This window comes from Miniopterus schreibersii (assembly GCF_964146895.1).
Source record: "Miniopterus schreibersii genome assembly, chromosome: 3".
NCBI lineage: Eukaryota > Metazoa > Chordata > Mammalia > Chiroptera > Miniopteridae > Miniopterus > Miniopterus schreibersii.
The window spans coordinates 486840-512405 of NC_138103.1; the positions used below are offsets into that span (position 1 = coordinate 486840).

Here is a 25566-nt window from a genome sequence, read left to right on the forward strand (position 1 = left end):
AAGACTGTTATCCACTCCTTCCTCGTCATGCCAGAATGCCTGTATCCCCTCCTTGGTAGGGACCTTCTCAGCAAACTGCAGGCCACCATCACTTTTGTGAAAGGGGAACCATGAGTGACATTTGGGGGACCAACATCCCATGCCACCCCAGTCCTCCTCCTAACATGCCCGCTCAAGGAAGAATACCGTTTGCATGAGACACCCCAGCTTCCTGTGCCTCCGACCCGCTTCTGCAGCAGTTGAGGCAGGAGATCCTGGGAGTATGGGCAGAAAGGAACCCTCCTGGGCTGGCAGCCCACAGGTCTCCCATCGTTGTCCAACTAACTAGTGCGGCAGTCCCTGTCCGCATTAGACAATACCCGATGGTCAAAAGGCGAAGGTTGGGATCGCCAAGCACATCCAGAGACTCTGGGAGGCGGGAATTCTAGTCCCCTGCCAATCGGCTTGGAATCCCCCCCTTCTCCCTGTTCAGAAACCAGGCACGGAGGACTTCAGGCCAGTCCAGGACTTAAGAGAAGTAAACAAAAGAGTAGAGATGACACACTCAACAGTCCCTCACCCTTATACTGAGTCGACTTGGACCTGGGCTCTGCTACTACACCGTCTTAGACCTAAAAGATGCGCTCTTCTCCCTTCCCCTGGCAGCCCAGAGCCAACCAATTTTCAACCTTTGAGTGGACTGACCCAGAGACAGGGGAATCAGGACAGCTGACATGGACTCGATTACCCCACGGGTTTAAGAACTCCCCTACTCTGGACACACAAGAATCAACCAACGGAGAGAGAAACAAGATGGCGGCAGGGGTACAGCTGCACCCGCCTCCCACAACCACATCAAAATGGCAACTAAAATACAGAACAACCATCACTCAGGACCTCCTGAAATCTGGCTGAACAGAAGCCCTACAACCAGGGAACTGAAGAAGCACCGAGATCAGTAGGAGGGGCAGAGACGCGGGCGGATCAGGACTGAATTGGAGACTCACTGAAGGCCCACACTCGGCGCCGCGGTTTAAACCCGGGAGGGAATCTCAGCAGTGAGGGTTTCCCGGAGGAGTGAGGGGTCCCAGCCCCACAGCAGGCCCCCAGCCCAGGGCTCCAGGGCCGGGAAGAGACGTCCCCACAACTCCGGGCTGTGAAACCAGCGGGGACTGTCGCTGAGGGTCGCGGAGGCTGCAGGAGCCCCGGCAGCTCCTCTAAAGGGCCCGGCACGGACTCACTCGGACACTCCCTCTGAGCCCAGCGCCGGGCAGCAGCCTGAAAGGACCCGGGACACTCGGGGAGGGACTAACCTGCCTGAAGTCAGGGTGAGAGGTGGAGGGGCGGCTTCCTCCCAGGCAGAAGAGCTGGCAGAGGCCATGGCTCCTTTGGTGAGTCCTCCCCGCACACGGCCGGCAGGCAGGCACCATATTTGAATCGCCAGCACCTGACTCGCACCTTTGGCCCCGCCCCGTGATTCCCAGAGGCCCCGCCCCTCCCCACCTGCAGCTCATCCAGGCCATTTCCACTGACTTTTCTATGCAAGTGCCCTCAAGAGCCTCATGCTTAGGACTTTCCTAAAATCTCTCAAACAAGCAGCAGCTGCCCCATACGGCTTGATAAGTGGCCCCAGGCCTGGCACTAGCGGCAGCCTGCACTGGCTCATAGCTTGGCCTCTCCTGGACACCTCCAAGCCCAGCACAAGTAGCAGCCATCTATGGTTTGCTGTGCAGCTCAGGCTGGGTGGCCCTGGGCTAGGTACTGGCATAGGCTGACTTTGCACCTCCCAGGAGGCCCCAGAGACAGTGCACCTGGTGGTCAGACTTGACCACGCTGGATTACAACCCTACCACATCCACGAGTGAAACTCAAGGGGCGCACTTGGTGAACACCAAAGCCACAATGAAGTAAATCCCACTCCATAGGGGTGTCTCCAGCACACCAGCTCTTTGGCTGTAACTGCAGCTGGTCCTCACAGCCAATTGGCTTGGGGGTCAATTCCTCCCAATGGCACCAACAGCAACCAAGGCTCAACTACAACAGGACAGTACACACAGCCCACACAGGGGAGCGTCTAAAAGGCCCAGCTCAGGTGAATGGGGAGGCTGAGCCACTGGACCCTACAGGACACCTACTACACAATGCCACTCTACAAATTCCAGGAGACATAGCAGCTCTACCTAATACATAGAAACAAACACCTGGAAGCAGCCAAAATGTGGAGGCAAAGAAACATGTCACAAAGGAAAGAACAGAAGAAATCTCTAGAAGAGGAACTGAATAAAATAGATCCAAGCAAGCTAACAGATACAGAGTTCAGAATTTTATTTATAAGGATGTTTAAGCAGACTATTAGGGAAATAACTGAGAAAATCAATAACATAATAAAGTACCAATCAGAAATGAAGGCTACAGGAACTGAAATGAAGAATAATTTACATGGAATCAACAGTAGAATAGAGGACTCTGAGAATTGAATCAGCAGTTTGGAACATGAAGAAACAAAAAACACCCAACCAGAAGAGCAAAAAGAAAAAAAGAATCCAAAAATATGAAGATAGTATAAGGAGCCTCTGGGACAACTTCAAGAGGCCCAAAATTCATATTACTGGGGTGCCAGAAGGAGACAAAAGAGAGCAAGAAATTGAAAACCTATTTGAAGAAATAAAGACAGAAAACTTCCCCTACCTGGGAAAAGAAATAGGCTTACAAGTCAAGGAAGCACAGAGGGCCCCAAACAAGAGGAACCCAAAGAGGCCCACAGCAAGACACATCATAATTAAAATGCCAAAGGTTAAAGACAAAGAGAGAATCTTAAAAGCAGCAAGAGAAAAGCATTTAGTTACCTACAAGGGAGCCCCCATACAACTGTCAGCTGATTTCTCAACAGAAACTCTGCAGGCCAGAAGGGAGTGGCAAGAAATATTCAAAGTGATGAAAAACATGGAACTACAACCAAGATTGCTCTACCCAGCAAAGCTATCATTTAGAATTAAAGGTCAAATAAAGAGCTTCTCAGATAAGAAAAAGCTAAACTTCACCACCACCAGACCAGCACTACAGGAAATGTTGACGGATTTTCTTTAAGAAGAAGCTAACAAAAGAATCTGATGAACTAAATAGATCCAGAGACACTGACGCATGCAACAGACGACCATCTTTCAGAGGAAAGAGGGAAGGGGGGTGGGTGGGTGGGTGGGAAGAGATTAACCCAAGAAGTTATATGCGTATATGCATAACCCATGGACACAGTTAATAACGGGGTGAAGGCCTGGGGAGGGGGTGGGAGCAAAGTGGAGGGGGTCAATTGGGGGGAAAAATGGGATACCTGTAATACTCAACAATAAAGATTTTAAAAAAAGAAGAAGAAATAAAAGAACTCCCCTACTCTGTTTGACGAGGCCCTAAATCAGGATCTGAGGGAATTCCGGCTCCAACACCCTGAGGTTACCCTACTCCAGTATGTTGATGACCTCTTACTCATCACAAAGGACCTACAGGCGTGTAAACAAGCAACATGAGATCTGCTCGTGGCCCTAGACCAGTTAGGATATCAGGTCTCTGCGAAAAAGGCCCAGCTTTGCTCTACTGAGGTCACGTACTTAGGGTATTGAATAAAGGAAGGAAAACGGACTCTCTCAGCTGGAAGGATCCAGGCCATCCTGTCCATACCTACCTCTAGGACAAAGAGGCAAGTGAGTTCCTTGGCGCAGTAGAGTACTGCAGGCTCTGGGTATTGGGGTTCGCTGAGATTGCCAAACCCCTTTATGCAGCTACAGGAGGCCCAGGGTCCGACTTAATTTGGACCGAGGTGGAGGACGAGGCTTTCCAGATGCTCAAGCGCGCTCTGGCCAGCGCCCCCGCCCTGGCTCTGCCCAATCTAGATAAACCATTCACACTACATGTGGCAGAAACCAAAGGAGTAGCAAAAGGGGTCCTAACTCAAACTTTGGGACCCTGGAGGAGGCCAGTAGCTTATTTGTCCAAAAGGCTAGACCCAGTAGCGGCAGGGTGGCCCGGCTGCCTGAAGGCCATCGCCGCCACCGCGATCTTAGTCAAGGAGGCTTCCAAGTTGACTTTTGGACAAAACCTGCAAGTAATAGCTCCCCATAATGTTGAGAGCCTGCTACACAGCCCCCCAGAGCGCTGGATGTCCAAAGCATGCATTACCCAGTACCAAGTGCAACTGCTAGACCCTGCCAGAGTGAGTTTCCTGGGGACAGTGGCCCTGAACCCTGCCACTCTCCTTCCCGAGGATGGGACCAGGGGAACAGAGCCGTTGCACGATTGTGAGGAAACCTTGACAGCCCTGATTTCGCTGCGGGCAGATCTGACTGACCAGCCCCTTTCCAGCCCAGACGAAACTCTGCTCATGGATGGCAGCAGTTTCATTGAACAAGGTGTCTGGTATGCAGGGGCCGCAGTGGTCACGCAGAAGGAGGTGCGCTGGCCAGGGGACGTCAGCACAGAAGGCTGAACTTACAGCCCTCACCCAGGCCCTGAGGTGGGGAAGAAACAAGAGGGTTAACATTTACACAGACGGCAGGTATGCTTTTGCCACTGTTCACATACATTGAGCTCTCTATAAGGAAAGAGGACTTTTAACCTCGGCGGGGAAGAATATAAAGAATGGCCCAGAAACCCTAAGCCTCTTGTCAGCCATTTGGGGCCCCAGAGATGTGGCTGTAATGCACTGCAGAGGACACCAGAAAGACGGCTCCCCCACCGCGAGGGGTGACCATTGCGCGGACCAGACGGCCCCGGGAGGTGGCAAAAAGACCAGTGGGGCCTCCAGAAATTTTGGTGACCATGCCGGCACAAACTTTGGAGTCGGGCCCCACGTATTCCCCGGAAGAGCAGAAAGTAGCCACCCAGCTTGACGCAAGGAGGATAGAAGGAGGGTGGCTACAACTGCCAGATGGGAGACTGCTAGTTCCAGCAGTTGTCGGGCAAACTATACTCCAGCAAACCCATCAGAGCACCCACCTAGGAGGAACGAAGATGGTAGAGCTCTTAGGGAGAGAATACTACATCCTGGGACTACACAAGAGGGCCAAGGACACCGCCAGGCGCTGCCGGGCTTGTGCGCAAGTAAATCCAGGGCCCCCAGTGTCGGCCCCTCCTGGGATCCGGTTTCGGGGCACCGAACTGGAAGAACACTGGGAAGTAGATTTCACCGAAATCCCTGGAGGAATGGGGGCTACCGTTACCTCCTAGTATTTGTGGACACCTTCTCGGGCTGGCCAGAAGCATATCCGACCAAAACTGAAACAGCACAAATAGTAACAAGGAAACTCCTCTCTAAAATTCTACCCCCGTTTGGCGTGCTGTTGTACATGGGGTCCGACAATGGCCCGGCATTCATCGCCAAGATTACCTGACTATTAGCAAAGGCTCTTGGGATTAAGTGGAAATTACATTGTGTTTACAGACCACAAAGCTCAGGGCAGGTAGAAAGGATGAATCGGACTTTAAAGGAAATACTGGCTAAGCTAAAGTTAGAGACTGGCGAAAACTGGGTAAGTCTCCTCCCCTTCACCCTCCTCAGGGCTCAGTGTACCCCATATGTTAAGGAGCTAACTCCTTTTGAGATTATGTTCGGCCGGCCGCCGCCACTCCTTCCCTGGTTGAGGGAAGAGAAAATGGCAAAGTTTTCTAACCAACGTCTCCTTAGATCCCTATAGGCACCCAGGCTAGCTCTGCCGCCGCGAGGCGCATCGTTCGAGACATACACCAAGAGGGCCACCCTTCAGACACAAGCCCCGTACCTGCCTGCTCCCCTGGAGACCTGGGCTGGGTAAAGAGGCACGAACCCAGGTCGTTAGAGCCCAGGTGGGAGAGTCCCTTCCAGGTTACCCTGAGCACACCGACTGCTGTCAAGGTAGACAGAGAGAAGCACTGGATCCACCAGACTCATATTAAAAGGGCTAGCGAGCCCGAGGGAAGATGGACCATAAAACTTACTCGGGACCCCCTAAAAGTCAGATTAATTTGGGACCCCAGTTCAGGACCCCCCTCCTCCTAAAATGTCTAGTAGCCCTTATATACACCCAAGTTACTGGGAGCCCCCAAAGTCCCCATTATGCCCCAGTCTATGAATGGGAGGTAACCCGCACCCTTGATGGGGCCTCAGTTGCTAAGGTTACTACTGCCGGGCCTCCGACACTGACCTCAGACCTTTGTAAGCTGTTCGGAGAAAATTGGGGAAACGACCAGACAAGAGCCGGGCTAACAGGATACACCTCTGGGGGTGATACCCGGTGGACTGGGGCTTGAACTTATGGGTGTGGGACTCCGGGGCTCAAGGTACAGCTATGGCACACTCAGCATTACATACGTCCTAGGGAAGGCCCCCGGATGTGGCGGAGAGGAAGATTTTTATTGTGCTGCCTGGGGCTGTGAGACCCTAGCCCCATGGAAAACCATAGACCCAACCCTCCGTCTAGTCAGGGTAATACGGGGAGGAGCCCCAAAGGTTAACTGTACTCAGGGGGACTGTAATCCAATTACTCTGACCCCCCTGAAGTGGCAAGCAAGCTACTGGGAAGGAGGTAAGACTTGGGGGCTATGCCTCTATGTGTCTGGACGAGATCCAGAGGTCCCATTCACCATTCAGCAGCTGAGGGTAACGAGGGCCCCTAACCCCATGGGTCCCCTATGACCAGTCTTCCAACCAGAGGAACCAAGGAGACTCATGACCTCACCATCTCCAGGGAACGTCTCTACACCAGGACTGAGGAATCGCACAGCAGCCCCCAACACAGGAGGGGATGCGGCACCGAGGACTCCAGAGGACATCTCACCGCCGCCCCTGGAGCTCCCACACCGTGGACTCAGGAGGACTCTAAAGGCTATGTTTATGTTTTTGAATAAGACTTCCCCAAATATAACCCAGGATTGTTGGTTATGCCTAAACCCGAACCTCCCCACTATATTGGCACTGGGGCTAATATCTCCATAGGACATGAGAGCTCACAAATTCATAACTACTCTGTAACAAGCACTCTACCCCCAGGGTTGTGTACCTGGGGATATAAGCCTCAACTTACCTTAGAGGACCTCCAAGGAGCAGGGGCTTGTATATATCCGGAGAATTTCCCCCTTCATTTTTCACCCTGTGCCCAGTCCTGTACCTTCCGTTAACTATACTGATGGTGACGGGACCCTTGTTTACCTAGTTGCCCCAGAAGGTACTTGGTGGGCATGTAGTAACGGTTTGACCTCCTGCGCTTTCCCTCCTGCCCTAGTCTATATACCACCCTGGCATATGCACCCTAACCCATATTTTACCTCACGCGTATTATTACTCTGGAGAGGGAGGGCGGGAGCACCTTAGGTTAGAGCCGAGGAGGGTTAAGAGAGCCCCTATCCTTGTGCCGGTGCTCATGGGGCTCGGCCTAGCTGGATCGACAGCGGTGGGTACAGCTGCACTAGTAACTGGACACCAAAACTACCGTGAGCTAGGACGTCAGATTGACCAAGACCTCGCCACCCTAGAAAGGTCAGTATCTCAGCTTGAGGAGTCTGTAGGCTCGCTAGCAGAAGTTGTGCTACAGAATAGAAGGGGACTGACCTCCTATTCCTCAAACAGGGAGGGCTCTGTCTAGCGCTGGGTGAGACCTGCTGTTTCTACACCAGTCACTCTGGTGTCATAAAGGAGAGTTTAAGCCAGCTAAGGAAGCGACTCCTGGATCGGGAGGAAAGGCGTAGGGACAGAGAAAACTGATTTGAGAACTTGTTCAACTGGTCCCCATGGTTAACTACCCTCCTTTCGGCAGTCGCTGGTCCATTAGTACTCCTTATATTATTCTTGATTTTTGGGCCATGCGTCGCTAAATGCCTACTCAATTTTGTGCAGGAAAGGATTCAGGCAGGAAAACTCATGGTTCTCCATACTCAGTACCAGCGCATTGTAGGCTCAGAAGAAGAGGAATCAAGGATTTGATCCCCCCAAAAACCCAGTGGGGACTGTTCTGGCCGCCATGGCCAGAAGAACACCTAAGGAACTAACAGTAAAGGTAGAGCAAGATCCCTACTGTACAGGACAAGGCCCGACCAAGCCAGCCCAATAATCTCACACACACACACCCCACCCACCCCAGGAGTTCCCACTGGAAGAACAAACCAGCATAACCCCATTACTCATTGTAACACATTGTGTTTAAATCGTCCCTTTTGTGTTGCTAAAGGTCCCCCCTTGTTTCCTGTACCAAAAGCTGACAGCCTGACAAATTATCAAATTATTAGAAGCCCCTTTAGCGCAGTGCCTTTGTGGTTACTGATCATAAAGTGAGGGAAGAACTGAGGGTCGGGGCTGCAGTTCGGCTCTCACACGGGTGAGACGGGGCAACCGTAGCTGCCCAGCTAATAAAGGCTCCAAAATTCAAACACAAACCCTGGGGGTCGCCCGCAGGTCCCGCAGAACAGCAGGGCTTCCCCCTCCCCCCAGCGGAGGACAGTGGAAACGCGCGGCACCGAGCTGCGCCAGGAGGCGGCGGCGCGGCGGCGGGTCGGCCCGCCCCGCGGGGCGCCGCGTGCAGGACGCTGGGGCCTCCTCCGGCTCCCTGCCGAGGCCTCCGCGGGGGCGGCGAAGGAGCCGAAGGAAAAGGGTCGCTGCTCAGGGCAGCCCGGCGCCCGGTCCTGGGCCGCGCGGGCAGCTCCGGACCGGCGGCAGCCTCCCCGGGGAGAGCGCGCCCCACGCCCCCGAGCCGCGCGGGCCCTGGGCGTGGACGGCGGGCCGCGCGACGACCAGGTAACCACTGCCCGCGGAGCGCTCCCCGCGACGGTGCAAGAGTCCGGGCGCCGCCGGGACTACAGCTTCCGACGTGCTCCCGCCGGCGGCGGCGCCCCCTAAAAAGCGTCAGAGAGGCGGAGCCGGCGACGTCCGTCTTCCAGTTCCGCTCCCGGGCCCGGCCGCCGCAGGGGCGGAGCCTTAGGCCTGGGCCAAGATGGCGGCTGCGAAGCCAACCCCTACGGACTCGCTCTCGTTCTGCCTCGCGCAGCTCGCGGCGGCGGCCGGGGAGGGCCTGGGTGGGGCAAAGGACGCAGCTGCCGGCGAGACGCCCCTGGGCCGCGCGCTCCTAGCCCTCCGCACGCGCCACGTCAAGGCGGCCGGGGGCATCGAGCGCTTCCGGGCGCGCGGCGGGCTCCGCCCCCTCCTGGCGCTGCTGCAGCGCGCGTCTGCGGCGGCGCCCGCCCCGCGCCTGGCCGGCCCCGGCTCCGCCCCTTCGTCGGGCGAGCGGGCGGCTCCTGCCGGCCCCACCCCTTCGCCGGGCCCCGCCCCCTCGGCGTCCTCGTCCACGCCCTCGCCGCCCGCGCGCCTGCGCAAGACCCTGGACTTGGCGCTCAGCATCCTCGCCAACTGCTGCACGGAAGGGGCGTGCCGGGCCGACGTGCGCAGGCTCGGAGGCATCCTCCCGCTGGGTGAGTGCCCGCCCCGTCCGGGAGGACGCCGCGCCCCCCTGCGGGCGGGCGGCGTCCCGGTTCCTTGTGGAGTCCCGCAGGAACGCGCGTTCGGACGGCGCGGGCCCACGCCGCGGGCTCTCTCGCCGCGTTACGTTACTGCTTTGAATAGAGAGTGTACTGGAGCGGTGCTCCCTCGCGTCTGGCTGTGAAGCCAGAGGGGTTACTTGGTGACTTTTAGCTGACTCCGACCCTCCGTTGACGAGGTCCATAGCGGACAGTGTCTCCCGGATGTCCGGCCCTAGGCCGTGAGCTAGAGCTTAGAAGTGGTCCAGAAAGTGGACTCTGCAGTCAGCCAGACCCCTCGCGGCTAGGATTTCTTGCTGTAAAATGGGATAATACTACTACCTTGCAGAACTGGAGTTGGGAGGAAATGAAATACAGACACGGAACGCGGATGCGCTAAGCATGAACTGGGTACTTCAAGTTAAAAACCGACAGTTAAGAGCAAACCCTAACGAAAAGCAGCGAGCTTCTCTGTTTCCCAGCTAAGTTGGCGCCTCCTAGTGGCAACATTGTGAATGAACACTTTACACAGCCTGTAGGAAATTACGCCAGTTTTGACAAAAATTTTTGATAAAGTGAAACATCAATATATTTTAAATTTACATAAAATGCATCTGGACCAAAATGTGTTTGACAAGAGGTCTGGCAATTAGTTAGTCTTCAATGAATTAAAGGTTTTGTTATTAGTGTATAACCCCCACCAGTCACTATATGCCTTTTAAATATCTCCGGAATCCATCCACTTCTCTCCTTCTTCCATTATGTGCCCAGAGACCTGTGCCCATGTTCTGGGTTGTGCTGGTAGCTGACTTGGTTCAGGCCACTGTCCTTTCTCACCTAGACCATTTTAACAACTTCCTCAGTGCTTCCCCTGCCTTATTCTTCCCTATAATCCATTCTCCCTCCTGACTGCAGGTCCTTTCACACCACTCCCATTCTTTTTCTTAATATGTTTTTATTAATTTTAGATAGAGAAACATCAATGTGAGAGAGAAACACCAATCGGCTGCCTCCTGCACACTCCCTACTCGGGATTGAGCCCACAACCCTGGCATGGGCCCTGACCAGGAATCGAACTATTGACCTTTCGGTTCATGGGACTACGATCAACCAACTAAGCCACTCCAGCTGGACACACCACTCCCATTCTTAAAGCCCAGTGTGGCTCCCAGTGCCCTCACATTCAAGCTCTGATTCCTTGTCCTGGTATTCAAGGCCCTTCATGAGGTCATAGCAGACACTGAGTCTCACCTCTGGACCTTTGCAAAGCCTGATTCCAAACTTGCAATGCCCTGTAACAGCCCCATCATCCTTCTAGTAAATATATACCTATTTAATCTTCCAGACCCAACAAGTGTTAGTTTCTTCTGGAGGCCTTCCCTGACTCTCAGGCTACAGTCTTGAGGTAATTAATGAGAGAGACAAGAAAGGATAGAACCCTCAAGAGGCCAAACTTTCTTTCAGTGACTATTCTTCAGTGTATGAAGACAGACAGCATCCAGAACCGAACAGCCCGTGCTCTGGGCAACTTAGCCATGGAACCTGAGAGCTGTGGGGACATCCATTCTGCTGGTGAGAAGGCTATGAGGGTGGAGTTGGCTAGGGCTTGGGGGTGGGAGAGGGACTTGGGTGCTTGCCTTTGCTCACTCTGTGTCCTCCCATTCCCTCTCCAGGTGCTGTTCCCCTACTCATTGAGAGCCTGACAGCCTGCCAGGACTCACAGTGCCTGCAAAGTGTGGTCCGTGCCCTCCGCAACCTGGCAGACTCACCCCAGCACCGCCTGGCCCTGGCACAGCAGGGAGCAGTGCGCCCACTGGCTGAGCTTCTGGCAGCTGCCCCAGACCCTGCACTGACCTTGGCCCTAGTCCGTGCCCTCCTGGAACTGAGCCGAGGCTGCTCCCGGGCCTGTGCTGAGCAGCTAAGTCTGGGTGGGGGACTAGGGCCACTGGTCAGCCTGGCCTCCCATCCCAAAAAGGCAGTACGTGAGGCAGCTATCCTGATCCTTGCCAATCTGTGTGCCCAGGGTCTGGTACGGCCTGCACTAGGCAATGCTGGCGGTGTGGAGGTGCTACTGGGTGAGCTCCAGAGGCGCCGGGGCCCCAGTGGGGCTGGCCCAGCCTCCCAGCAGCCCCTGGTACGGGCTGTGTGCCTACTTTGCCGGGAGGCCATCAACCGAGCCCGGCTGCGGGATGCCGGTGGTTTAGAGCTGCTGATGGGTCTGTTGCGGGATCCCCGTGCCAGCGCCTGGCACCCTCGTGTCGTGGCTGCTCTTGTGGGCTTCCTCTATGATACAGGGGCCCTGGGCCGGCTACAGGCTCTGGGTCTTGTACCTCTCTTGGCTGGGCAGCTGTGTGGTGAGGCTGGTGATGAGGAAGAAGAGGGGAAAGAAGCTGCTTCCTGGGACTTTCCTGAGGAGCAGACCCCTGAGCGGGTAAAAGCTGGAAGCTTCCGAAGCCTCAGGTGAGTCCCTACCTGAGCTTTGGGTTGGGGGTTTGTGTCTGCTCTGGCTCTCTTCGCCACCCTCATCCTATTCTGTCTCAGTAAGACTTTTATTGATTCTGACACCTGATTCCTTGTTTTCCCCAGACATGACCACTTTCCAGTCCCCATCAAACACACCTTCTTTGACCTTGACTCCACCCCCGGACCTCTGAACTTTGGGGTCCAGACAGGTTCACTGGAACGTAGTATGTGCACTGGTTGTGATGGTGTGCTCTGGAGCCTAAGCTCTTATTTTGGTACCACCACTTTAAGCTGAATGATCATGGGGAAGTTAACTTCTCCAGGGCTCTAGTTCCTGGTATGTAAATGGAGGGTAATAATGCACACCTTCCCCATAGAGTTGCTGTAAAGATTAAATGAGGGCCTGGCCGGGCATGGCTCAGCGGTTGAGTGTTGAACTTGGATCCAGGCGATCAGGGTTCGATTCCTGGTCAGGGCACATGCCCAGGTTGTGGGCTCGATCAATGACTCTCTCATCATTGATGTTTCTGTCTCTCTCTCTCCCTCTCCTTTCCTCCCTCTGAAATCAATAAAGATATATTTAAAAAAAAAAAAAAAAAAAAGATTAAATGAGGGCACTTTGCACCTTACCTGGGACTCAGCAGCACTCCATAAATGTCGGCCTCTTGTGTACTCTGACTTCATACCCGACCGCTCCCCTGGTGTCTACTCCACTCTTGCACACTGGCCTCCTAGCTAGTCTTTTAACATGACGTGTCTGTACCATCTCAGTGTCTCTTTGTTGCTGTCCCTCTGCCTAGAGCACTCTTCCTCTTGTCTGCCCTGACTGGACCTGACCTTCTCAGTGGGGCTTCCATCACCACTGCTTTTAAATGTCAGCCTCTCCCTCCCCTCTCTCCTCTCTTCCTTTTCTTCCTCCCTTGTACACATCACTTCATTGACTCCACACCTAAAATGGGGCTTGGCCCGTAACAGGCACCAGTCATTGCTGAATGAATTCGGGTTTTCCCCCTCCTCTCTTTCTTGCCTTTCTCCCCACTGGCCACTTCCTCTCCTAGGCTTCTGTCGCCTTGGCTCTGGGTCCAGTCTCCACTCTCTCCTCCACAGGTCCTGGCTGATATCTGAGGGCTATGCCGCAGGCCCAGGAGACATCTCTCCGGACTGGTCTCCCGAGCGCTGTCCACTGCCTCTGCCTCCAGAGCCGGCCCAGCCAGCCAGCCCCGCTAGACCTGCCCGGGGCCCAGCCTTGGTGCGGACGCCTCGAGGCCGCAGCCCTGCCGCCCCCGAAGAGCCTTGGGGCCGCGAGGGGCCAGCGCTGCTGCTGCTTTCCCGCTTCTCCCAGGCTCCAGACCCAAGTGGGGCGCTGGTGACTGGCCCAGCCCTGTGTGGCCTGCTGGCCTACGTGACCGGTGCGCCGGGCCCACCAAGCCCACGGGCACTGCGCATCCTGGCGCGCCTCACCTGCAACCCCTCCTGCCTCGAGGCCTTTGTGCGCAGCTACGGGGCAGCACTGCTGCGCGCCTGGCTGGTGCTTGGTGTAGCCCCAGACGACTGGCCCACACTGCGTGCCCGGCCCCTCAGTCTGCGCAGCCAGCACCGGGAGCTAGGTATGTCCCTGTTCCTTTCTGCCCAGTCTTCCACTTATGCCTTCAGTGAGCCCAGAACCTCACCTCACCATGCCTCCCTCTCTCACTGCCCTCTCAGCCCACCACCCAAACGACCCCAGCTACCAGGAATGAGGAAGGGAGGGCTCCATCTGGCTCCATCCTACTCCACCATCCCAGCCTGCAGAGTTCTGCTCCACACTTTGCCCAAGCCTTGGGGCCCAGATACCCCCAAACCAGGCTTAGCCCCAACAATTTGGAATTGTGCCTATCGGCATTTCCTTCCCCAATCTACTTTTGGTTCTGCACTGTCACTGACTTGCGAACCCAGTCTAAGGCACCCACCATCATTTCCAGCACTACCAGGGACTTCCCTGCCTCCTGTGTCCTGTTTCAGTCCTGAGAGCCCTGACTTACTCCCTGACCACCCCACTTCCTGTTGCTGCCCTTGACTTCCAATTCCTAGTATCTGGGCCCCATCCATCCAGGGTCTGCAGCCATCCTTCCTTCCTGTGCCCTGATTTCTTGCCCTGAGCTTTTACCTACCTCCCTTTCAGGGGCCCAGAAGTCTGTGTTGCCCATCCCACCCCAATCTTGGACACCAGCTCCCAACCTGACCCACTCTGCCCATCCCTGCAGGTGAGATGCTGCTGCAGAACCTGACTGTGCAGGCTGAATCGCCCTTTGGAGTGGGTGCCCTCACTCACCTCCTACTTTCTGGGAGTCCTGAGGACCGTGTGGCCTGTGCAGTGACCCTGCCCTTCATCTGCAGGTGAGGGGGATGTGGTGGTGCCTTACATGGGTCAGGGGAACAAGGTTGCTATTCCCCAGTCCCACTCTTTTCCACCTTCTGAAAGATTCCCTTTCTCCCCAAAGGAAGCCTTCTCTGTGGCGCCGGCTACTTCTGGACCAGGGCGGCCTCCGTCTCCTCCTCTCGGCACTAACTCGGCCAGCACCACATCCACTCTTCTTCTTCTTTGCTGCAGACTCCCTTTCCTGCCTCCAAGGCCTGATGTCTCCCACTATGAGCCCAGCCCTCCCTCCTGCAACCCCCTCGGACCTAGACCCACCCTCCCCTTGCCTCTATGAACCTCTGCTGGGTCCAGCTCCCACCCCAGCCCCTGATCTACACTTCCTACTGGACTCGGGCCTACAGCTCCCTGCCCAGCGAGCTGCCTCATCTGCTGCCTCCCCTTTCTTCCGGGCCTTGCTAGCTGGCAGCTTTGCCGAAGCCCAGATGGACCTGGTACCTCTTCGAGGCCTGTCACCCAGCGCAGCCTGGCCTATTCTGCATCACTTGCATGGTTGCCGGGGCTGTGGGGCAGCCCTGGGGCCCATTCCCCCACCAGGCCAGGCCCTGCTGGGCTCAGAGGCTGAGGAGGCTCTGGAGGCTGCTGGCCGTTTCCTGCTACCTGGGCTGGAGGAGGAGCTAGAAGAGGCGGTGGGCAGTATCCACCTGGGACCCCAAGGTGGCCCAGAGTCAGTGGGTGAGGTATTCCGCCTGGGCCGGCCCCGGCTGGCTGCCCACTGTGCACGCTGGACACTGGGGCCAGGGCAGTGCCCACGGAAGAGGGCCCTGGCCTTAGTGGGGCTTGTGGAGGCAGCAGGTGAGGAAGCAGGTCCCCTGACTGAGGCATTACTGGCTGTGGTGATGGGAGTTGAAGTGGGGAACAAGGGTCCCAGGCTAGGTTGTTGATATCCCCTCAGAGGGGACCCAAGGACGAATTGGCAAGAAGGCGGCCTCCTTCAGAGTGGCACAGAGAGGAGGCTAGGCAGAGGGAGTCACCATTGAGGACTCACAAGAGGATGGAACTGGACTCCAGGATGATGGGCTGAAGAGTCAGGAGTGAGACACCAAGGCCAGGGTCTGGGCATGAGGCCTGTGAGATGGAGAAAAGCTCAGGGCCCCAGGCCCCTGGTCTCACCCAGTCTTCTGGAGTTGGGATTAAAACTTTGGAGTTGGATATTCCTATTGCGTTTGTGTCTTTGCTTACTTTCCTGTGGGCATCCCCTCACCCCTTCACCCATCAAGCAGGGTCTTGTTCCAGGTCTCTGTATCTCGGTACAGGCCATCCTTTACATGTAGGAGTTTAGTGAGTAATATGCAGTGGTTCCTGGAGCCCTGGAATAGAGTTCCCAGGCTTCTCCCTAGGATGTGGTTTTGAGCCCCAAGGGAAGTCTGCTTCTTGCTCACGTGACCTCATTGCTCAGATAACCACTCAGCTGGACACAGACCTTGGTCAGGGCTGAGAGGGCTGTGCTGAAGGAATGAGGTGAGTTTGGCGATGTATGGCAAAGGCCTTGGCATTACTGTTTTCTGAGTGTCCATCCCCCATCTTGGGCCTTCAATCTCTGCGCCCTTTTTCATGTCATGGGCCAAGTGTCCTCCTGCTGTTTGCCTGAAGGAAGACCTGCTGTGTTCCTGGAATCCCTGAGGCCCTGTCGTACTCATGCCCAGAGAGAGCCAAAGCCCTGGGCTGGCATGTAGGTGAGGATTTGGTCTCCAGTGCAGGGCCTCCATCACTTGACTCCCAGATACTGACCACTCAGGTGCAGCCTAACTTGGAGACAAATGCCTGGACTAAGTCTGCCAGCTACCTCTGGGGAGCTAAGGCTGTCACTGCTGTCTCTCTGCCTCTGTAAGTGTTTGTCCAGGTCGGATTAGGCTGTGCGTTAGAACCACCCAGAGAGCTTTTGAAAGATATTTACAAATATTGATGCCTGAGCCCTTTCAGATTGATTTGGGCTGAGGGAGGGTGCCCTAGGCATCAGTAGTTTCAACCCCCTCCCAGGTGGTTCTGATTTGCTGTTCTCTTGTTTTGTTCTGGTTTTCCCGATTTAGTTTAATTAACACGGCCTCCTGCCTTATAGGAAAAACATGAAATTAAGATCAGTTCTTGTACCGATCTCAGCTCAACATCAGGGTTATATTATAAGAGAGGATTAGCAATTATAACTACACAATTGAGAACCATCTATGGCACTATGATTCTTCTTATATTTTTTCTGAATTACAGCCTTAAACAAGGATTGTACCCTATTCTTCCCTCATTAGCCTTGTTTTAAGCATTTACTCCATTTACAACAGAACGTTGTATACCTCGGTTCCACATCCAAAAACGTGTGCACACTGCCCACCCAGCATGGCTCAGCAGTTGAGCATCAACCTAGGATCCAGGAGATCACGGTTTGATTCCTGGTCAGGGCACATGCTTGGGTTTGTGCAGAAGGCAGCTGATCCATGACTCTCTCATCACTGATGATTCTATCTCTCCCTCTCCGTTTCTCTCTGAAGTCAACAAAAATATTTTTAAAATATATATTGATTTCAGAGAGAGGAAGGGAGGGGGGGACATCAATGATGAGAAAGTCGTCATTGATCGGCTGCCTCCTGCACGCCTGCAACCTGGGCATGTGCCCTGACTGGGAATTGAGCCGTGATCTCCTGGATCCCAGTCGATGCTCAACCGCTGAGCCACACCCAGCCAGGAATTTTTAATTTTTTTTAAAAGGTGTGCACTGTAAAAAGTTACGTTTTAATTAAAAAGTACAGCCGTAGCCTGTTTTGCTCAGTGGTTAGAGCGCCAGCCCTCGGACTGAAGGGCCCCGGGTGGGATTCCAGCCCCGGGCAGGCTGCATCCCCAGGCCTGGTCCCGCGTGGGAGGCAGGCAGTCGCCGTCCCTCTCACACTGCGGCCTCCCTTTCTCTCCCTCCCTCCCACTTTCCTAAAAATCAATGGAAAAAACATCCTTGGGTGAAGATTAACAAAATAAATAAATAAAAATCACACATCCAGCTCGGAGCCTGTGTTTCCGTGTGGAATAATCTGCGGTGACGCTTCGTGGTACAGTCGACACGCACGTTGCGAGCGCTGGAGACTGAGGTGCCCGCCTGGCCTCCGCGCGGGTGGGACTCGCCGTCGGGCGGCGCGGCTGTCCGTCCGTCCGCAGCGTCTGCAGCGTCGCCTTCCGCCCCTGGTGTCGCCTTTCAGCCTTAATTTCTGGGGTGAGCGGCCCGGCCCCGAGTCCGGGAGGGCCTCTGGTTCCTCCGGCGGCGGGAGCCCGGCCTTTCTCGCGCCCACCCGCGGCGCGGGAGGCGCTTCTCCGCGCGCAGGTCTGGCCCTTCCTCGGAGGGGCTTCGTCCTGACGGCCGGCTGGGGCCTGGCTGCCCGCGAGTCTCCCGAGTCCGCACGGGGTCGTGCGCGGGTGTCAGTGCAGCTGCAGGCCTGTCCCCAGCCCGGGAGGGGCCCCGCCGCACGGCGCGCCCCTTGTGTCCGGCGCCGGCCGGGTCTCCGCACCGCGCGCCCCTTGTGTCCGGCGCCGGCCGGGTCTCCGCACCGCGCGCCCCTTGTGTCCGGCGCCGGCCGGGTCTCCGCACCGCGCGCCCCTTGTGTCCGGCGCCGGCCGGGTCTCCGCACCGCGCGCCCCTTGTGTCCGGCGCCGGCCGGGTCTCCGCACCGCGCGCCCCTTGTGTCCGGCGCCGGCCGGGTCTCCGCACCGCGCGCCCTTTGTGTCCGGCGCCGGCCCGGTCTCCGCACGGCGCTGTCAGGGCCTCCAAGGGAAGGGCCCTGACCCGGCGCCTGGCTGATTTCAGAACATCATTTCTGGCCCCAGCCCCCAAACTCTGCCCGGAGCAGGTCTCTCAGGAAAGGCTTGACGGGAGGGGCTCTGTCTGAGGCTGGGGTGCCGGCTTCGAGAGGCGTCTGCGGGGAGCCTCGGTCTGTCTGGGAGGCCCCGGGCGCAGGGTCCCGGGCGCGGCCCGCAGAACTTCTCCCCGTCGGCCGTGCCGCCGAGGCCGAAGCTGGGGTGTGGCCGCCTCCCCGGGGCGGGAGGGCGCTGGGCCTGCGTGGACCGCGGCCCGCCCTCCTCACACGCCCCCACCCAGGATTCTCCCGCTCCTTGCCCCCACTGCCCCCACCTTTCCCTCCAGCCCCATCCCAGCGGATCGCGGCTTCCTTACATGGTCACGGCCGGGCTGCAGCTCCCGGACGTGCTCCCCGCCCCGCCGCCCGCGCCCGCGCCGGACGCGCCCCCGCCCGCGCCCCGCGCCCCGCCATGGAGGACCTGGGTGAGTGGGCCCGGGCCCCGCTCCCGCCCCCGCCGCCCCCGCGCCCGCAGCCCGCCCCCGCCTCCCGCTCCGCGCCGCTCCCGCCTCCCCTCCGACTCGCGCCCGCGCGCCGCCGGCCCGCGCGCTGCCCGGGCGCCTGGGCTCGGGCGGGAGGGGCGGGGGCGCGGTGCGGGACGGGGAAAGGCGGCGGGAGGGGAGCCCGGGACTCCACGTTCTGGAGAACACGGGACCTGCCGGTTCGGGGCGGAAGGAGCTGAGGGTCCCTACGTTTGGAGGGGCCCCGGGAGAGGCCGGGAGGGGGAGGGCTCCGCCGCGGCGCCCGGGGCAGCGGGGGGGACGGGGGGCGGGGGGGCGGGGGGAGGGGGCGGGAGGGGCGCGCCGTGCCGCGTCTGCCGGAACCCGCCGCGAGCCGAGCCCTCGCGCTGGGCGACAGAAGGGGTTCCAGCACCCGCCACTAGGGGGTGCTGCCCAGCAGGGGCAACGGGCACTGGTTCTGTGGAGAATGAGCCAATCAGAAAGCAGGTCCCGAAGACTCCCCAGTGGGTGCGTGGTGTGGGACCCGGGCCCCCCGGAGGTGGGCCTGCGCGGGTCCGGGGGAACCAGGGGGCGCGGCAGGAGAGTATCCAGTCTGAAAGCTGGGTGCCAGGCATGTAGCCAATTGAGCAATTTGGGGTGGAGCCAGTTTTGGCTCCAGTAAAGGTCTAATTTTGACTGCATTAGGAAAGATTTTGACAATAAAAAAAATCAGGCGTCTGGGTTTGTGTATGACTCCCAGGATGACCATTTGGGATGTTCTGGTCATAAGTATTCCTTACTGCCCTTCCACTTCTCTGCCTCGGTCTGGCCTCCTGTTTCTGATTCTTGACCTCTGCTCTTAATACTGGCTTCTGTCCTCAAGCACTGCCCACGTGGAACCCTTATTCTCTGATACCTATCTTAAGGCCCTGTCTCCCCCTAACTGACCTCTCAACCTCTCACCCTGATGGGCCTCTCCCTGCAGATGCCCTGCTCTCTGACCTGGAGACTACCACCTCACACATGCCAAGGGCAGGGGCTCCAAAAGAGCGACCCCCAGAGCCCCTCACGTCTCCCCTGCCCTACGGCCACCAGCCACAGGTGAGATCAGATGCTGTGGACTGGGGCAACCACTAGGGCCAGTCTGGCCAAGGCTAGGGGAATCTGGGCCCGAGTGGGGCAAAGTACAGCTCTGACACCCCACACACGTGTCCATCTCTCTGTAGGTGGGGTCTGGGGAGTCTTCAGGAGCCTCTGGGGACAAGGACCACCTATACAGGTAAGAGGCCTGGAAACTGAGGGATGGGGAAGCCAATTGAGACTCAGGCGAAGAGTCTCGGATTCCCCACCCTGAACCCAAGCTCCCACCCTGTTTCCCAGTACCGTATGCAAGCCTCAGTCCCCAAAGCCTGCGGCCCCTGCGGCTCCCCCCTTCTCCTCTTCCAGTGGTGTCCTGGGCACAGGGCTCTGTGAGCTAGACCGGTTGCTTCAGGAACTTAATGCTACTCAGTTCAACATCACAGGTACCACGGTTTCTGAAAAGGGCCTTGACTGGATGGGGGAAGGGGAGGGAAGGGCAGAGATTAAGGGGCATAGATGTCCCAGAATAGCAGTAAAAGGACACAAAGCCTTAAGTGGGAGGGTGGGTAGAGTATGGCCCTATGTCTAGTGCCCTTCTCTCCTCTCTGCAGATGAAATAATGTCTCAGTTCCCATCTAGCAAGGAGACTGCAGAGGAGCAGAAGGAGGACCAATCTGAGGACAAGAAAAGGCCCAGCCCGTGAGTTTGGCACAGTTGGCAGGGGTGAGAGAGAGGTGATTGGTCTTGGATGCTTGAGTTAGTGGAGGGAACGTTACTCTGGGAGGCTCTGAGCTTACACGAGTTGTTCTTCATAGCCCTCCCAGCCCATCCCCTGTTCTCCCAAAACCTTCAGCCACCTCGGCCACCCTGGAGCTGGATAGACTGATGGCCTCACTCTCTGACTTCCGAGTCCAGAACCATGTGAGTCAGGCAGGGGGGCGGGGGGAGCAATGTGGTTTTGTGGCTCCCTAACCCATTTTAGACCTTTCCACATCTGTCCTTGCTGATTCAACTCATGTCCTCCCTGTTACAGCTTCCAGCTTCTGGGCCAACCCAGCCACCGGTGCCAAACTCAGTGAATGAGGGCTCCCCAACCCCACCAGGGCCAACTAGCAAGGGCAGCCTAGACACCATGCTGGGGCTGCTGCAGTCCGACCTCAGCCGCCGTGGCATTCCCACCCAGGCCAAGGGCCTCTGTGGCTCCTGCAATAAACCCATTGCTGGGCAAGTAAGTGAAGCTCTGTGAGTAGCGAAATAGAGACCTATAGACCCATCTTCACTGAGAGCCAGCCTTTGTGCTGTTCCCTTTAATTAATAAATAACTCTAGAAAGTTGGTATTATTGTTATGGTTTTTAAAAATATGTCTGTTGATTTCAGAGAGAGGAAGGGAGAGGGAGAGAGAGAAACATCAGTGATGAGAGCCATTGACGGGCTGCGTCCTGCATGCCCCCTGCTGGGGATCGAACCTCGATCTCCTGGGTCTTAGGCCAATGCTCAACCACTGAGCCACCGCCGGGCTATTGTTATTCATATTTTATGAATGAGGAAACTGAAGCTCTGAATCACACAGCAAGTAAGTGGGAGGGTGAGAATTCCAATCCAGTTACCATTTGTTGTGGTCCTCCTATGAGTAAGGCACTGTGCTACCAGCTCCTTCACAAATCTTCATCTCATTTAATCTTCACAAAAGCCCACTCGGCTCCACCCAGCACAAGACTGTTTTTCCCCCACCACAGTCTGGTTAGGGAGCTCTGGTTCTTAGCTTATTGACTGAGCAGATATTGTTGACAATAACTGTGCCAAGTGGTTGATGTAGATCCTTCTGGTAAATAAAGTGCCCTGCTTCCACCCCAGAATTTCCAATCTGAGCAAATCAGGTGGCATTATGACTTTCATGGGCCTTAAGTGCCTTTGCCTTCATAGGTCCCTTCCTCCGTTAAAAAATATTAAAAATTATATTTTATGACTGTGTTAGCATACAGATGAATATATTAATATTACATGTGAAATCATTTTCTTCTAGCTCATTTTTTTTCTGATTTTAAAAGACTAAAAAGTTCCCTGGGCCTTAGGCACTCTGTGCCGGAAGACCTCGCTGAACGAATGTCACTTACAGACTGAGTGACCTGAAAAGTGCAGTGTAAACCTCAGCTCACGGGGGCATGGTAGCCCGAGGGCCACTCTGACCCTGGCCTCACCCCAACTCGCAGGTGGTGACTGCGCTGGGACATGCTTGGCACCCGGAGCACTTCGTTTGTAGCGGCTGTTCCGCCGCCCTGGGAGGCAGCAGCTTCTTCGAGAAGGAGGGGGCCCCCTTCTGCCCCGAGTGCTACTTTGAGCGCTTCTCCCCGCGGTGCGGCCTCTGCAGTCAGCCCATCCGACACGTGAGCCCTGCCTGGCCACGCCGAGGGGTGTCCACCGGGGCCTGGGAGCTGAGCTTCCCCCTCCGACTGCCCTCCCCCCCCGTGGCCCTGCCCCTGGGCCTCTGCCATGTCCTTCGGCCTCCACCCCCCTCTCTGATTCCCAGGCTCCTCCGTAGGTTTCCCGGGCCTTCACTCGCCGGCTTCAGGGTCATAACGAGTGTCCACTTTCATTTCCTACAGAAGATGGTTACTGCCTTGGGCACCCACTGGCACCCAGAGCATTTCTGCTGCGTCAGTTGCGGGGAGCCCTTCGGAGATGAGGGTGAGCGCGCCTCACACCCGCCCCGCCCGCTGCGCCCTCGGGAGTCCGGGGCGCGCCCTCCCGCTCCCTTCGGCCCCGCCCCTCGGCCCGGGTCCCACCCATCCTCCCGCTCGGCCCCGCCCCGCCCCTCGGCGCTCGCCCCTGCGCCCCGGTCCCCGCCGCGTCCTCAGGCCGTGCGCTCCTAGGCTTCCACGAGCGCGAGGGCCGCCCCTACTGCCGCCGGGACTTCCTGCAGCTGTTCGCCCCGCGCTGCCAGGGCTGCCAGGGCCCCATCCTGGACAACTACATCTCGGCGCTGGGCGCGCTCTGGCACCCCGACTGCTTCGTCTGCAGGGTGCGCTGGGGGCGGGCCGGGCGCGGGGGCGAGGCTTCGCCTCGGGTGGGGCGTGGGGCGGGCGGCCTGGGCGCTGACCCCTCCTGCTGTGGCCGCCCTTCCCCAGGAATGCTTCGCGCCCTTCTCGGCAGGGAGCTTTTTCGAGCACGAGGGCCGCCCGCTGTGCGAGAACCATTTCCACGCGCGGCGTGGCTCGCTGTGCGCCACGTGTGGCCTCCCGGTGACCGGCCGCTGCGTGTCGGCCCTGGGCCGCCGCTTCCACCCGGACCACTTCACCTGCACCTTCTGCCTGCGCGCGCTCACCAAGGGCTCCTTCCAGGAGCGCGCGGGGAAGCCCTACTGCCAGCCCTGCTTCCTCAAGCTCTTCGGCTGAGCCCCGGCCGCCCCGAACCCGGCGCTGCGCCCTCCCCAGGCTGCCCCCGGCCGCCCCGAACCCGGCGCTGCGCCCTCCCCAGGCTGCCCCCGGGCCCGCCCCCGAACCCGGCGCTGCGCCCTCCCCAGGCTGCCCCCGGGCCCGCCCCCGAACCCGGCGCTGCGCCCTCCCCAGGCTGCCCCCGGGCCCGCCCTGTGAGCACCACCCGCTGGAGACCCGCCCCTAAGGTACTTCACTCTCGGTTCTCCGCGGGCAAATTCAGAAAATGCCCCGCCAGTCACAAGGCCCGGCGCCCCCAAAGTGCGGCGCACGCCGACTGCGGCCCCTCGCGAGTCCTTCACTGGATTCCCGCCCTTGAGGGAGCCCCGACCGCAGCTGGGCTGATCGGAGGCCGGGCCGACGGTGCCCCCCCCCCCCCCCCCCGCTCCCTCTCCGCTCCGTGCACTTTTCCCACCTGGACGAAGCCGCAGCCCCGCCGCGGTGCCGCGTGCGCCCGACGGCCTCGCGCCCCGCGCCGCCCTTCGCACCGGTTCTCGCGGCGGCGGGCTCCAGGCGCCCCTGCGGCCGGAGCGGGGCGCAGCCCAGTGCACGACCCGCGAGCCCGGTGCAGCACCGGCAGCGGCCGGACGGGGCGGGCGGAGAGCGGCGGAGCCGCATGGGCGCTCCAGCCCCCGCAGCCTTCCCGCCTCCACCCCCTCCACGCCCCCTTGAGCTCTCTGTATTTTTGAAATAAGCACTTAGTCTGTTCCTTCCCCAATTCCGCCAACCCCTGCCATGTTGTCTGGTTTCCAGATTTTTCCCCTTCCCGATAAGACCTTCAGAGATAGGACTCCATCCAGAAGTGCCAATGTATGCCCACCCTTTGGGTCTGGGCACTAAGGCATAGCTTTCCGCTTACTAGTATTGACTCATAATATCTCTAGGCCGAGGGCGACACTTGGTGTGGTCAAGGCAGTGGCTGAGGGAAGCACTGGGGGCTGGAGGAGCCAGAAGGAGGCTTCTAACTGGGAGTCAAGGAAGGCTTCCTGAAGGAGGTGACACCTGAGCTAAGCCTCAACAGAGAAGGGTGGGGCCAGGAAGTTTTAGGTGTGGAGAAGTTCAGACTCCATCTGAATCCCCAAGCCCCAGGGGCCTTCCTGAGCTCTGCAGTTCCCTAGGGAGGGGGCATGGACTCCTGGGTCCAAATTATAGGGGAGACTTTGAGGATAGAAAGGATGGACCCTCAGAGCCCCTTCCAGCTTAAGGAGGAGCTAGCAGCCAAAGAGAGTATTGTGTAAGCAAGAGACAGGTGAAGTGTTATCTGTCCTTGCCTCAGGCAGACCCCCAGATCCTTTCCTCTCTGAGGCTCCTCTCCCTGGTCTTTCCAGGCCTCCTGCTCTTCCCCTTCCACATAGTCTCCCTGAACAATGCTATCCATCCTCTGCCTTGTAAGCACCTCCTGTTTTGAGGATTGGCCCCAAATTGGCCATCTCCAGTCCCCATTCATTCCTCCACCAAGTGTTTATTGGTACTTATTGTGCCAGGCTCTGTACCAGGTGCTGGGGAGACCTGAGGGAACCGAGCAGATGTGCACCTTGCCTTCACGGAGCTGAAATCTAATAGGGGGGAAAGGTGACACGTGACAGTTGTGATGAAGTAAGGAGGCTTCCCTGACAAGCCTAGGTAAAATTGGTTCATCCCCCCTGTTTCTACCCACAGCACCCCCCTAGCCCTGCATAGCAGCATCACTATTGTGAATACATGTTTACTTCTTGGTTGTTTGTGTCTGTTTCTGAAACTAGAATGCAAGCTCCTGAGAGCCTGTCAGGTAACATATTTATTGGTCAGGTGACATTGTCTCTCCAGTGTCCAGAGTGGTATCTGGCATGTGGTAAGTGCTCAATAAATGTTTGTTAATGAAGGAAGGAGGAAGAAAGGAAAGGTGGGAAAGTGAGGAGGAAAAAAATAGAGTACTTAGAGAGGGGAGGGGAGTACTTTAGCCAGAATGAAAAGACCTCTGTGAAAAGATAATACCTAAGCTGAAGCCTGGTTGAGAAAGAGCCAGCCAGGCGAAGAGCCTGAGGAGAGCATTCCAGGTAGAGGAAGTAGCGAATGGAAAGGCCAGGGGTAGGAAGAGCTTGGCCTCTTGGAAGAAAGGAAAGGAGGCCAGTGTGGCTGGATGGAGGGTAGCAGGCGACGAGATCCCAGAGGAAACGCGCCATGTCATGAAGGGCTTTGAAGGCCACAGTGAGGACAGTGGCCGCCATGCGTCCTCTGGTACTGGCCCTGCATTTCTCTCAGGCACTTCAAATTCATCACCCCTTGAAGAGACACTGTGGGTGCCCTGCCCATATCTGCTTGGCCCACCTGGGAAGTCATCTGCAGACAGATGCCCGATGCCCGGTCTCCCGGCTGCTTCCGGAGCTTCTGTGGGAGGGTGCTCTCTGGGGAAGGGAGTGTGCTCTTGTACCCACAGGGCTGGAAGTGGGGCGGTTCTGTAATCTCCAACTAGTTAGAT

General features: G+C 57.5%; 2 protein-coding genes across 6 annotated transcripts; both read left to right on the forward strand.

Annotated features, from left to right (window-relative positions):
• Positions 1–8899: 8899 nt before the first annotated feature.
• ARMC5 (armadillo repeat containing 5) lies at positions 8900–15485 on the forward strand. 2 transcript variants are annotated; one of them, XM_081132614.1, is made up of 6 exons: positions 8900–9402; positions 10912–11019; positions 11121–11907; positions 13018–13517; positions 14154–14286; positions 14391–15485. In XM_081132614.1, exons 1-6 carry the CDS (start codon positions 8928–8930, stop codon positions 15208–15210), a joined length of 2823 nt encoding a protein of 940 aa, XP_080988740.1. In that variant the 5' UTR covers positions 8900–8927; the 3' UTR covers positions 15211–15485. The 2 variants fall into 2 exon arrangements, with proteins under 2 accessions (XP_080988740.1, XP_080988739.1); XM_081132613.1 differs by lacking the exon at positions 8900–9402 and adding an exon at positions 9804–9858.
• A 1985-nt stretch (positions 15486–17470) lies between these two features.
• On the forward strand, positions 17471–24824 carry TGFB1I1 (transforming growth factor beta 1 induced transcript 1). 4 transcript variants are annotated; one of them, XM_081132454.1, is made up of 11 exons: positions 17471–17519; positions 19582–19697; positions 19823–19875; positions 19958–20119; positions 20288–20375; positions 20492–20597; positions 20710–20904; positions 21888–22061; positions 22281–22362; positions 22548–22696; positions 22803–24824. In XM_081132454.1, the coding sequence occupies exons 2-11, from the start codon at positions 19582–19584 to the stop codon at positions 23067–23069; spliced, it is 1392 nt and encodes a 463-aa protein (XP_080988580.1). In that variant the 5' UTR covers positions 17471–17519; the 3' UTR covers positions 23070–24824. The 4 variants fall into 4 exon arrangements, with proteins under 4 accessions (XP_080988580.1, XP_080988581.1, XP_080988583.1 ...); XM_081132455.1 differs by having other exon boundaries at positions 19977–20119; XM_081132457.1 differs by lacking the exon at positions 17471–17519 and adding an exon at positions 18281–18581 and having other exon boundaries at positions 19977–20119.
• Positions 24825–25566: the final 742 nt, after the last annotated feature.